General features: G+C 43.6%; 1 protein-coding gene across 1 annotated transcript in view; it reads right to left on the reverse strand.

Moving 5' to 3' along the window:
- Positions 1–4,168: 4,168 nt before the first annotated feature.
- LRP2 (LDL receptor related protein 2) overlaps positions 4,169–13,998 on the reverse strand; it is a 207,030-nt gene continuing 197,200 nt past the window's right edge. Inside the window, exons 73-79 of the mRNA XM_044242279.1 lie at positions 13,311–13,378; positions 13,005–13,122; positions 12,386–12,515; positions 11,204–11,305; positions 9,572–9,679; positions 5,941–6,012; positions 4,169–5,751 (exon numbers count right to left, since the gene is read on the reverse strand). Coding sequence (XP_044098214.1) covers positions 5,593–5,751; positions 5,941–6,012; positions 9,572–9,679; positions 11,204–11,305; positions 12,386–12,515; positions 13,005–13,122; positions 13,311–13,378 — 757 coding nt within the window. The 3' untranslated portion in view covers positions 4,169–5,592. The remainder of the gene's footprint in view (positions 5,752–5,940; positions 6,013–9,571; positions 9,680–11,203; positions 11,306–12,385; positions 12,516–13,004; positions 13,123–13,310; positions 13,379–13,998) is intronic.

The raw sequence follows: 13,998 nt of genomic DNA on the forward strand, positions 1-13,998 counted from the left end.
CCTACCCCTGCCTCGTTGGAACAAGAAATGTGGCTCTGAACATTGCAACATGAATATGCACTTTACCTTTCTCAGCCTTGGTTTTCCGTCTTTCATGTCCAAGGTTATTAATTGCCTTCTCATTCCATCTAAATAACAATGAGATCCCAAATTTTATCACCTCCACTGCAGCCTCATTAAAGACAAGGTATGTGAATTCTTCCAGAGACCCAGATAAAATCTTGAACATCCCCCCTAACATCGCTTATTAAAAACAAACAAAAAAATTCGGCTCATCTAGGTGGCTCAGTTGGTTAAGTGTCCAGCCCTTGACTTCACCTCAGGTCATGGTCACAGGGTTGTGAGATCGAGCTCCGTGTTGGGCTTTGCACTGAGTGGGAAGTGTTAGGTCCATTATTAAACAAAACGAGACTGAGACAAAGTTAAAGTTATTTAAAGCTTTATTTTATGATAAGTATTAGAAGTTAGACTGATTGGCCAGGGGAATGAGACTGAGTCAAGATGAAAGTTATGCAAAGCTCTATTCTATGCTAAGCATTAGAAGTCAGACTGACCGGGGGCACCTGGGTGGCTCAGTGGGTTGGGTCGCTGCCTTCGGATCAGGTCATGATCTCAGGATCCTGGGATGGAGTCCCGCATCGGGCTCTCTGCTCAGCAGGGAGCCTGCTTCTTCCTCTCTCTCTGCCTGCCTCTCTGCCTGCTTGTGATCTCTGTCAAATAAATAAATAAAATCTTTAAAAAAAAAAAGAAGAAGAAGTCAGACTGACCGGCCAGGGCCGTCTCTGAAGAGAGCCACCACCCCCTGCTTACAGGCTCAAGAATTGACTGGCTGACCGGTCAGGGCCACCTCCGAAGAGGGCGACCCCTGCCCATCTTACAGACTATCTTTTATAGAGCGCAAGTCTGGCCACACATAGGTGGCCAATGAAACTGTAGTCATGTTAGGTCACACGCACGTGGCCAACTGAATTACAATTTACCCTATAGTAGCTGTTTGACCTAACCTATTACTCTGGTCAGAATTGGTGCTCAAGGTTGGCGCCCAAATGGCAGGGTTTACATTCTTTGGTGGTTAGAGGAAAAGTACGTGTGCTTCTTACTGATTGGATGTTTCCACCTGGCCCGACTCGTCCTTGTATTCTGGGCTCTGTTCTCAAGAACTGGCCGACCTGGCCTTGTATTATGGGCTCTGTTATTAGCAACTAGCTGACCATATTTTACTGGTTTCCCAGACTTGCTTCTAAGTTAAGTTTCTCAGGGGAGGCAGTGGCGGGGGGGAGGGTCAATTTAAGTTTTACTGCACAAACAACAAAATGGCTTTTAACCAAGATGGAGTTGCTCTGGCTAAATAGGTCCTTACAGGGAGTCTGCTTGAGATTTTCTCTCTCCCTCTCTGTCCCTCCCCACACTTGCTCTTTAAAGAAACTTAATGTATATGTATATATATAATAATGTGTATGTATATATATGTATATATAATATATACACACACAATTTGTATAATGGCTAAGCAAAGAGAAGGGGGAAGGAAGGAGAAAGGGAGGGAGAAAACCCTTTTCAATTATATATATTTATTTATATAAATATATATAATCTTTTAAAAGAAAAAAAGAAATATCAGCTACTTCTATTTAGATCAGTAGTTCTAAGGCCGGCTACACATTAAAATCCCCCATCGAGCTTTTAAAAATATATTTCCTTTCTAAGAAAAAGTCCTTCCCCTCTCCTCACTCAATAAACCACCATAAGCATGTCTACTGTGGACGGAGGGCTGACTCTGTGCCAGCCAGTGGGCTTAACACATTCTACACACATTACATGTTGGACTCCCATGGTTTTCTACAGCCTGCCTCTGGGGCTGAGATTAACCACAGGAGGATGGCCCCGCCCCTGGGCTGAAAGCGTTGGTTGGGAACTCGTCCTCCTGGCAAACAACGATCACTAGGGAGCACTAGTTACCAAAGGAACAGAAATCTGCCCTAGTCTCTGGTTGGCATTAAGTAGGGAAGGCACTCAGTGACTAGCAGTATCATTATCTAGGTGGGACTCAATGACATCTAGTAGTTTCTAGCGACCAGTTTGATTTGTTTCCTATCACTAATTCCAGAATGTCATGGACACAACGTGAACACAGATGCCTCAGAGAAGTGGCCACAGCAGCATCTTGAAGAGCACAAGCTCTGGAGACAGAGCAGGGTTTGAATTCTAGCCCTGTCACTTACTGTGTGACTTTGGGAAAGGGCTTCAACCACTCTGTGCCTCATCTGAAAAATGGGCATAATAATACATCTACCTCATAGGATTTTTATGAGGATGCGTGAGATAAAACATGTAAGGTACTCACACCTGAACCTGCCACATTAATGTTCCATAAGCTATTAGTATAGTTCTAGTGCCTGGAACACTGGGTACTATGGGGACAATTCATGAATGTGTATTATTTGGAAAGGACATCAAGTACAGTGGAAGGATTGAGCTCTTAGCTCTTTTAGGAAAGTTTGAGACATACATAGGAATAACAGAGAGGACAGTATGATCAGCATCATGGACCCCATGCCCAGATTCAACAAGAATCGTTTCACAGCCGATTCCTTTGCATCTCTGTTCTATTCCTCCCTCTCTCCCCAGCACACACACCAGTTTATTTCAAAGCAAACTGCAGATGTGAAGAGAGTAATTTTATGCTTTATGCTCTTAAGGGAGCTTTCCAAAAGAAACACATGGTTTTATAATATCCCCATCAGGCTTGTGACCACAGTGAGTGCAGGGGAAAGACAGAACAGAGGATGACAGGTCAAGGGCAGTCAAGGGCTCCAGGCCAAAGTTAAAGGCTCTTTCCAGGACCCCTAGGAATGCTTGTACATCTACAGCTGGCTTCCTCAGAACCCTCCCTCACCCCAGGGCTTACCTAGTTCTTCACAGTTTGTGAGCCACCCTGAGATACACCGCCTCAAAAATCAAATAATGGTCTTTTTCCATTTCAGAGAAAAAAAAAAAAACAATTTAATGGATAGAGTTCTCAATTTAAAGTAGTCCTCTCCCCTATTTTCCTGAAACCCATGGTCTCTGCATCAAACTTTGTCTGCAACTGAATGCTGGTAGAACCCACAGTGAGTGAGCGAGCGAGCGAATAAAAAACTTACTGGGAAACCCTAAAAATGGGTGACCCGTAGGACCTGACAGCTTTCTGTGAACACACCTGCTACAGTTGCGATCTTGTGTTGTTCAGTCTAAGTACACGCCTGCTAGTAAAATGACCCCTGCTTCACGTGATGAAATGATGAGTAACACCAACTTCAGTCCCGTAAGTAGGACCCTGTCCCCCAGGGCACTCCCACCCTGGCCCAACTTCCAAACAGCTGCCCGGGCTGGAAACAAAGGCAGGGTCAGAACTGGGCACCAAGAGAGCCATAGCCCAGGAGAGGCAATGGGAGGGCCAAACTAGGTTGACTTCCCGAAGGCACTGGCAGGCTTTCTGATGCCTTTCTGGGGTACACTCAGAAACGAAGGCGAGCAGAACACTAATTTTCATAAAAGAAATGCTCAAGACTCATTTCATATTGAGCTTCATGCCCAAGACAAAAACCCAAGCTGGAAATTACAAGCATTTCCAAGCGCAGGTTCTCACGGCTTCCTTTCACTCTTATATTTGCGCGTTCTGCTGGCTGATGCCCCCCGTCCCTGAGTTAATGCATCCAAATACACCCCACTGAAGCTTGAATCCCAGTGTGTAACAAAACCCTGTCCAGCTGCGACCATCCTCACTGCTCTTCCGTCCTCTCAGCGGGAGGAGCTCGGAGACCCCTCAGCAGCAGGTACTTTCACTGAGCTTGGGAGCACAATTAGATTTGAAAAGGAGGACCTGGCTCAGAGCCTAGAATGTAAGGAAGGAAAAGAAGAGGTGGAAATTGACTTTGAAAGGCAATTAAGGGGGCTGCCCACCCAGAGGTCAGGTGGGAACTTAAGGAGCTTACTCCTCTCTGAGATTAATTACCCCACCAGGCCTGTCAGGGCTGGATGTGCTGTGAACTCCTCCCCCCCACCTCCCCTCACCCCCGAACTCTGGGCACCCCTAGTTCTCAGGCGGCCTAGCACTCAAAGCCCCAAGTTCTCTGCGCAGAAAATACAACAGACTTGTGAGCTGGTCTTAAGAAGCACACCAAAGAAGTCTGATAAAATACAAATTTATTAGAAATTTCTCAGCAGCATCATTTCCATTTGCTTTTCTAATCAAAGTACATTTCAAAAAAAATTGTAATAAGCTCCCAAAATATGAGCCACGAATATTTTGAGAACTCAGTAATAAAATAATCAGTAGTACACGTTTCTTCCATTCATCCATCCATCCATTCATGGTTTTAAAAATGTGCAATATTAGCACAGAGTCAGGAATGCTACGTGGTACGGAAACTGTATATTCCTGCCATGGTTCCCATTTTGGATTCTATACCCACTACTCAAGAGAAAAATCTAGGCTCTACAGTACATTCCCAAATACAAATGTACGATTTAGCCAAAAGGACCTTTAAAAAAAAAAAAAAAGGCTCAAGAAGAACAGTTTCCCTTTCTATTCACGTTCAACTGAGGAAATAAATAGTCATTATAATGGTATTTTCACACACAGAAACGAAAACCCAGCTGAGGCTTTGCTTAACTGGTATCTGTTTTGCACCGTACTTGATGAAGACAGGGATTTGGTTTAAGTAATTCAGCGGTTGAGCTCCAGCGTCCAGGGTAGGGAACTGCCTGAGAGGCACGGAAGGACAGAAATCACCCTAGGATCCATCAGGCAAAAGGGTTCATTCAATCTGATAACAACCTCTTTGCAGGACACTTGTACTCTCACAGATGTCGCAGGTAAGAATGTTGACTTGGCAGCTAGCGAGGTAAAGACATGGGAGAGCATTCTGGTTGGACAGCCCAGACATGCAGAAGGGCAGCACCAAGCTGGTTTTCTACTTTCCGCGCTACTGGAGGCAGCGACAGGCAGATCCAGATGTCCGCACAACACACCGCACCCTCTGTCCATACGCCTACCGACCAGGTTACAGGTAATGTTGAACAAATGCGGAACATTCATTAAGTGCCAAAGGTGTAAAAATGGACCCAGGAGTGGGGCCCGGATCTCTTTCCTGAATAATCCTATAGAGAACAGGAGTGGTACCCTTCTTCAGACATGGCTACATCACCCCACGCCCCGTCAATTCCTTTCCTTGTTGGATCATTTACGGTAATGATCACCACCCAATTCAGCAGATACTTTTATCAGCAAATTTAATGATGTGATCATCTTTCTGAAATTTACAAATGTACAATATATTTATAGAATTACCTTCGGAGAGCTTCAGTGCAAAGATATACATATAGTACATTGTGATAATTATCTGTAAAAATAGGAGACAGCATTAAGTAAAAAAAAAAAAAGACACTCAAGGCAGAGTTTCCATGGACACTTCCAACTATAGGCGAACTGGGAAAATATATATATATATTTTTTAATAAAGTACTGAATGTTAACTTTCTCTTCATCTGTTTGTAAAAAATATATGTGCAAAAGTGTGTTTCTAATTATTCCCTAGATAGCTGGCATGGCTATACCTCAGAGTCTTCTCTAACAAGGCTCGCGGTGTCTATAAAAGTGTCTTCTGTTGCAGTATAGGTTGGCACTGGGCCTCTCAGGGAACTTTTAGCAGGGACAGAAGGCGCTGGAGGTGGATTCGCAGCTGTGCTGTCCTTCTGTTCATTCTCCATCTAAGGCCACAATGAAACACGGATCAGCCATTTATTCCCCCAACAGGACTAGAAACAGTTTCGTGTGAAGAAAACAAATCATTGCCAGTTTGCTCAAGATAATCGGAGCATACATCCCGGTGAGCCAAGTAAGGGATTGCTAAGGAAGAATGCCGAATGCTTGTGCTAAGACAAATTGTCAACGATTACCTCTGCGTAGATCGGATTTTCAAAGTTCGTGGCCGGTTTCGGTTTTCGTTTGAAGATATTCCATTTTGTTGCCTAAATGAAAAAGGGGAAATGGAAAACCTTCAATAATGGAATTCTCTGGCGTGGATTTGGTCCCCTCAAGCTTTAAAATGTCTTCTTAGTAAAGGACAAAGCAAATTTGGACCTGGGACCATGTGACTTGCCCCTTGGGTAAACTGTTCAGTTCCTCCTCAGATGGCCCCCAAACTGAAGCTGAGAAGTCTCTGGCTCTTTTCGTCTAATAAATTTCAAAATATTTATTTGATGTGACATGTAGAGTTGACAGAATCTGTGCCTCTAGAATCTAGAAGCCCTGGGAGAGAGTAGAGATTTCTCCGGGGGCTGCCGAAAATGTAAAGAGAAAGCCAAATGGTAACTCCCATTTCCTAAAATGGGGTTTTGATCCTTGGTCAATGCAAGCATACCCCTTCTCTCTTCGTCATTTCTTCCTATAATCAAAACAGCCATAGTGATACCAAAAATGAGTCTTTACTGAGAGCTCACTAGGTATCAGGGGTTAGCCTACAAGTTTCCCAATTTACCTTCCCAGCAGGTTTGTGAGGTGGGTGCTCTTATGTTACAGATGAGGAAACAGAGTCACAGCAAGCTCATGTAACTGAATTGTAGGTGAAGAGTAGGCAGTGACTACAGGACTCGGAGGCCCATAGACCGAAGAAGCAAAAGAGGAATCACCATCGATGATGGCGGGTAGTCCGGGGCCTGCTGAAAATCCGTCCATGGCGCCATTGTTAGACACAGCTCTGGCTACCCGGTGGAGGCTGACAGGGAAGAGAAAGTAAGGGAGCAGATACCCAACTCCAGCAGGTAGCTAAGGTAGCCCATCTATTTTAGGGGTATCTCTTGCTCTGTGAAAGTAAGGGACCAATATGTGAAGGAGTCAGGGGGGCACATGACCACGGAAGACCATTCATTGTAACCTGCATGTAAGTGAGCACCTACTCCATACATGACCGCCACCAAGAGAAAGATGAACTCATTCAGGCCAAGAGTCTGGCCTTGGGAAACTTACACCTGTGGAATGGGCTACCTGGGGTTAAGCAATTACTAACCAGAGGAACCATGGTGATTTCCACTGCTATCTCCTTGGGAAACCCAATGCAGATCAACGTGACTTTTGGAAAATGACAGAATGGAGTCACAGGAATTCATGTTCCTAGATTTGAGTCCTTTGAGCCTGTTTACTGATGAATGACAGATCTGTGAGCCTCTCCGGCACATGAGTGCTAACCTAAGGAGATCCTAACCAAGTGCCTCTATGGCTTCAAGCCACACTGGCTGCCCCTTCCAGTGCCCAGGGCACGACTGATATGGGGAGATCACTAGATATGCCGGGCAGAAGAGACCTTACAGAGTCTCAGCCTCAATCGATAAAAGAAAGAAAAAAAAAAAGAAGAAGAAGAGCGGACATACTGCAAAGAGGAAGAGGAGAAAGAAGGGACTATAATGGGTGAAGATCTCTCATTTGAAGTCTTTCCATGTTCATTTGGTTTCTGATGACAGGCGTGCAGGTCAGAGGCTGCAGCACGCCCCCCACCCCACATTCCCTTCCTGCTCAGGCTGGGAGAGAGCTCGGTGTAGTGACGAGATCACTAGACTTGAAATGGACTGAAAAGAAAAAGTAAGTGAGAATATAAAATAAACCTGGCACTGCCTTGGGGTTGAGTCAGGCTCAGGGAACATTCAAGACACACAGCATTGTGACATTCAAGTATTCTGGTGTCTGTGGAAAATTAATCTCCAAAATCCACTTTTAAATGTAGCCTGAAGAAAGAAATTCAGTCCCTAGAAAAATATGAAAACTGAAAATTCCTTTCTAAGACAACATTTTTATGTGCCTCGTGTGTGTCTCTGTGTGTGTGTGTGTGTGTGTGTGTCAGGAGGAGAAGGAATTAGTACATGAAATATAAAAAGGTAGACCGAGAGGGGTACCTGAGTGGCTCAGGGGGTTAAGCCTCTGCCTTCAGCTTGGGTCATGGTCTCAGGGTCCTGGGATCAAGCTCCGCATCGGGCTCTCTGCTCAGCGGGGAGCCTGCTTCCCTGCCTCTTTCTCTGCCTGCCTCTCTGACTACTTGTGATTTCTCTGTCAAGTAAATAAATAAAATCTTTAAAAAAAAAAAAAAAGGTAGACAGAGAGCTATGTTATAAGCTCTTCATTAGCATCTTTTTTTTTTTTTTTTTTGGAAAGAGAATGGGAGGCATGAAGGGAGGACAGAAAAGGATCTTAAGCAGGCTCCATGCCCACACAGGAGTCCGACGTAGGGCTTGATCTCAAGACCCTGTGATCATGGCCTGTGCCAAAAACAAGAGTCAGGGGGGCCTAACCGACTGAGCCACCCAGGTATCCCTCATGAGCATGAATTTAGTTCAACTTTTATTTTGATCCAAACAAGCTGAATAGGAACGAGTATCTGAGGTGCTGGAAATCCAAAACAACTTCCAAGTTAACTTGGCAGATACCAATTATGCACAGAGATGGTGCACTTTGAGAAATAAGGATGATGTAAGTGGCCAGATTTCTAACTACCTTTGGATTTGATTTTTTACATTACTTCACAGAAGAAGTCACAGAACCTTAAGACAGAGACATGCCAGAAGGCTAGAAGGCTGTCCTCCCCTGGGAATATGGGGGGAGGCAGAGTGGAAGAGGATCTGGGGGACCACAGTACACTGAGGGAGACAGAAAGCTGATGCTGCGTGGACAGGGTCCAGAATGGGAAAATGTCCTGGAACGCAGAGAAAAACTTTTGTACCACAAGTATCTCACTTCATATGCCAACAGTGGCCCTAAGGAGAAGCATGAAGACTCTAGAACCCAGAGGTAAAATAGTTGGCCCAGGATCAGAGAGCTAGATCTTATTTAGCTTCATACGTAGCCATTAAAACTAGGGATCGATTATACATTAACACAAAATTTTCTATCAGATTTATTTACTGACTTTCTCTCTGTAGACCAAATTGTCTAAAAATTTCAAAGTCCCTGAAGGCATGATAGAGACGTTCCATTAGCAGTCTTTTTCTTTTATTTTCTGTTGTTAAACACTGTGCCTGGCACACTGAGGGCGAAAACACTGGTTGGTTGGATGGCCACATGGATAGATAAAGAGTATAAACTAGTGCCATCTCGTGGTGAACACAGGTTAACAGCAGAGGAGCTAAGAACACAGCACATTTTTCAGGGAACAAAGATGTACACTGTAGAAAAATTCCACTATGTAAAAAAAGGAAAGGGTCTTCTACATGAATCCTTGACACAATGACACAATGACATAGTGAAGTCATTCTCTAAAATCAAGCACCTCAGGTCTGAAGAGACTAGATCCGGAAGTATGTAGCCCTTCTTTTCTAGATGTTCTCTCATGTCACCAGGAATATCATTCCTGTTTCAGAAATGTGGCTTTAGCTGTGAGAAATTTTTCAATTTACTATTTTTTAAAATTATCATTCTTAATTGCCTACATAATTGGTTCCACGAGCCTATCAGGGTCTCCTAGTTACCCTGAGCATTGGTAAACCCAGCAACTCCGAAGCCCTTTGCAAATCTCACGTCCTTTCAGTAGCCATCCACTGTTACCTGAGTTCCCTCAGCACCGGGGGAGGTCGGCTTTGTGTCTGGAACTATTTCAGAAGGGTTGATGGGACTCCCATAGTTCTGGTTATCCACATTTCCAGATACAGTCACCTGTGTGCACATTAAAGCACAGTATCCAGTTTTGAAACAATCCTGGCTGTGAAGTTTCTTATCAACTCTTTGGCTCTCTTCATAGCCTTGCTTTCCCACAGACATGGTCAGGCACTCTTTTACCCAGGACTAAACACTGTTCCCACCTCCCCCAAATCAGAAGCACCAACACTATGTCATCCATGTCATGCCTTAATCCTGGGAGGCAAACACACGTATCACAGCTTCCACTCACAGTAATGACAATTTTATTGTGTTGTCTATGCTCCCGTATTCCCACTGCGGACCCTATTTTTCGATAAACAACTCTGGCTGTACACTGGCCACCAAATCTAGAGGAACAGCATGAATTATTCCCAAACTCATCAGAACTGAGAATCTTATCTTTGGATATTTAGAGTAAAATTAATAATCTGAGACAACTGCTTATAAGAGGTTGAATATCTGAAACAAAGGTATAATGGAATTAATAGCCCTCTAGAAATTTTTCTGTAACATTCATGTGATTCTAAGGTTCCCTCTTAAGCCCAAATTATTATCAATATATAATTAACAAATTACAAGGCAAAAAATCCACTTTTTCCTGTATTTTTATATTCACTATTTCTTTTCAAATGTGGATATGTTTATAAACATGGCCTATTTTTATTTCAAGTGAAAATGCCAAATGAGATGTCACATCTGTTTTATCATGTGATTAGATTTTTGCTATCTGAATCTCAAAGCATCATACAAAATGCTTCAAGATGCAACTATTTCTGATCTTAGGAAAGCTATTCATAAAATAAACACTTCTGTATTTAAGAGGTACAGTATCTTATGATTTCAAAAGAAGTTTAGGTATTAAGAATGAAACCATTATTTCTCAAAGACAAGGAAGGACAGACTAAGAGTTGACAGGCACTAGAAATGGTATGGGAGCTACTGATCCAAAGGCCGTGAAAACTTCTTCTCCTTCATCTATACACCTATGTCATCTCCCTGTTCCTCTTAAAGGGGAGTGAGTAATAGGGCTGTACCATAGGAAATTAAGAGAGCTACCTATCTATTCTGAAGACTTTTGTACTTTTCAGAGAAGTATGGGGAAGGCAAGTAGAGGGAGGTCACCTCAAATAACACCCTTGTGCTACCAGTGAGAACCCAGAGAGTATATCCAGTCCCCCAAATCTCTACATAATGACCTGACGATCATTCACTTGTCCATTTCACAAATACTTACAGAGAGCCTGTGTGTGCCTGGCACTGCTTGCCAAGCCCCTGAATGGATTCCTAGATCTTGCCCTGACCACTCAGAATGAAAAGGCTCTTGGTCAGCACCCCAAGAAGGGCCGCTAAACCCCAGCAACTATGCACCAAATTGGTGTCGTATCCGTGGGTCCATCCTGTGACTGCATATAGTCAAGCGGAAGAATGAACACTGCTTCCTTCCATTCAAAAGTAAGTTGGGAGAACTCTAAGAGGGTCTTATTCAATAGAACAAGATTCAACAGCAGCAGCTCTTCAAAGAAAGGGCTGATTTCTCACCTGCGTTGGCTGAACCACTTTGACATCACTGTCCCTGGATGCATACATTGGGTTTTCAAATATTATGGGCTGCTTCCCCATCTCCATGGCAAAGTTTTCACTCTGATGGGAAAAAAAAAAAAAAAAAAATATATATATATATATATATATATATATATATATATATATATATCTGGTTTACACACAAAGGAAGGTGCCCTCCTTATACCTCAAGAAATTTCAGGTACTATGCCAAATATACCCAAAAAGAACTTACCCCCACCCAAAAAAACGGAGGGGGGCAGGAGACGTAAGGCTTCCATATGGCAAACCATTACACAAAGTTAATAAATGCACTCATTTATCAGATCAAGAAAACAAACATTCCCCCTGTATCTACAATGTCTTTGGCTCCTTAATACAAATAACTCACTTGGGGATTGGGTTTGTACAACAGAGAAAAGAGTGAGTGATGGAAGAAGAGCTAAGAGGAGAAGAGGGAGATAGGAAGGAGGAAAGAACGGATCACCCTGTACTTTTATGCAAGGGCAAACATGAAAGATTTGGGGGAAAGGCAGAATACTGAAAGTGATTTTCCAATACTGATTATAAAGACTGTACTAGTCCTCTCATCAAGTAGCCATTTGATCCTCACAAGAGGTATTACTGTACCCATTTCACAGATGAGGACAGTGAGGGTCAGAGTCATCAAGGCTCGTGCCTACTGTAACATCCTTAGAAGGTGGCAGAATTACGATTTGAACCAACCACCGACTCTAAAAATCACTGCTTGTTCTGTCAATATTTTACATTGGTGGGAAAATCTATGAGACTAGGAGACGTATTTCCCTACTCCTTCCTTTCACATACAAGGAGTCACCAAATAAAAACAGCACCATGAGCTCTTTCTCCCCCTCCCAAAAAACACAAGACTGCTTAAGATTCCCATTAAACTCAACACTGTTCAGGATTCAACTGTGACTCAGAGCAGGGGTAGAGTTCAATTGTATTACTAGTATTTTTAGAGAAATTTCTGAAACAAACAGTGTTTCCTAATTTTGTAAAGACTATTTTGAGAGGCACACTGCTTTACCTTTTTTTTACTAGGTTAATTTTATTCTCTACAAAAGTATTTCTTTTATTTAAAAAAGAAAAAACAGTAAAAATGAAAACCTTCGAACTGTCCCTTGTAACCACACTCACCATCACCATCGAGCGGTCAATAGCAGACTCAGGCCCAAACCCAGATACTCCGATATCCATGTTAACATCTGCTCCCGACCTGAAGGTCACCCCATTTCCATTTTCAGAGGATTTTACTAGACTGCTTAAGCTGAAAAGAAGTAATTGAAACAACGTGCAATTTTTTTAAACAACCTTTGGCAACAGTGCCCTCTCCTCCATATTGCAAAAAATTCCCACTATGAATCTGCACATCAAATATGGTAGGACGTTGCCTCAGCTACATGGAAGTGTTAAAGCACATTCCCGAATGGTGGAGATCTGAGAGAGACCCAACCGGGCACTTGCAGGAATAAAGCCTGGTCCATCGCACAGAGAGAGTTCCAGTCTGACCCAAATGCCCACCAGTGGGCATAACCATTTCAACTATAAAACAGGATCTGCACCCAGGCTTCCAAAGAAGCACTTGATTCAGAAGTTGTCATCTGAAACGATGGCTTCAAGTTCACTACTTTTTGTTTCTGCAGAAAAAGCAAGCTGCACACTGTGCTTAAAATGTATATAAATAAAACACCTAACTAATTCAAATGGTCCCATCACCCAGGCTTCTAACATCAATATTCCCCATACTGAAACTGACCTTGGTAGCTTGGGCAGAGAAGGCAAAAGGGAGCCCGTTCTCCGGTAGTGGAAAAATCCTAAAGCCGCCAAAGCAGCGATGATGATGATCAGGATGATGGTCAAGAGCACAGCCACTGCTGTCGTCAAAGAGGGGAGAAGCGACCGTATCAGCAGGTGGAAAGGGAAAGGCACCAGAAGACTTTATGGTGGAAGCAGGGGGTAGAACCACTCATTCTCCCAAGACAGAGTTAAACAGAATCTAGACAGCATTCAGAATTTAGGAGCGGTGCGGCCTTTCCAGGCTGCTCGTGTTCTTAGAACTTACTTGTTCCTGGAGGGACACCTTTGGAAAGCCCTATTTCGCAGTGTTTTCCCATGTAGCCGCTGGGACACCTAGAAATAAAAGAAGAATGGCTCATCACAAGCTGTGGCCTTCCTAGGCTTCCATAGCTCTTTACAAGCCCATCTTCGGGTAGAGAGAGGGTGGACCGAGCAGATTACACGCAGAACAGTCAATGTGTCCTGCACAACTTTCCCGTGCTCTGCCAGTGGGCGATGAGCAGAAAGAACGGCAATCCGACTTTGAGATTCACTTTTGGTGTTGTGACCCTGATATCAAATAAACCTCATGGTATCACATTTAACCCTACGGAACTCTTCCTTCAAGAGAAAACTGAAAACCACCATTGTGTTCTTTCCTCTGACATGTATTCATTAAGTACTTTCAGAGACCTCCATTTATCTTGCTCCGTGTTAGAGCTTTCTCCATAATTCTCTTTTTTCCATATCTCTGGCCCAGTCTCTGCTCATCACGAGGGCTTGGGCTGGAGCACCACTGCTGACACCTGGTCTCCCACAATCCTAATGTTATTACCACCTCCAGATGAGTAGGGGGAAAAATGGGGCTGTCACTTCTCTAAGCCCTTGTTAGAGCTGGCCCACACTCCTGTGGCACCTCCTGGGGAGGCGGGATGGGAAATACAGAATCCCTGTGAAGGGGGTAGGCCATTTTG

Source organism: Neovison vison, chromosome 3, assembly GCF_020171115.1.
Source record: "Neovison vison isolate M4711 chromosome 3, ASM_NN_V1, whole genome shotgun sequence".
Taxonomy (NCBI): domain Eukaryota; kingdom Metazoa; phylum Chordata; class Mammalia; order Carnivora; family Mustelidae; genus Neogale; species Neogale vison.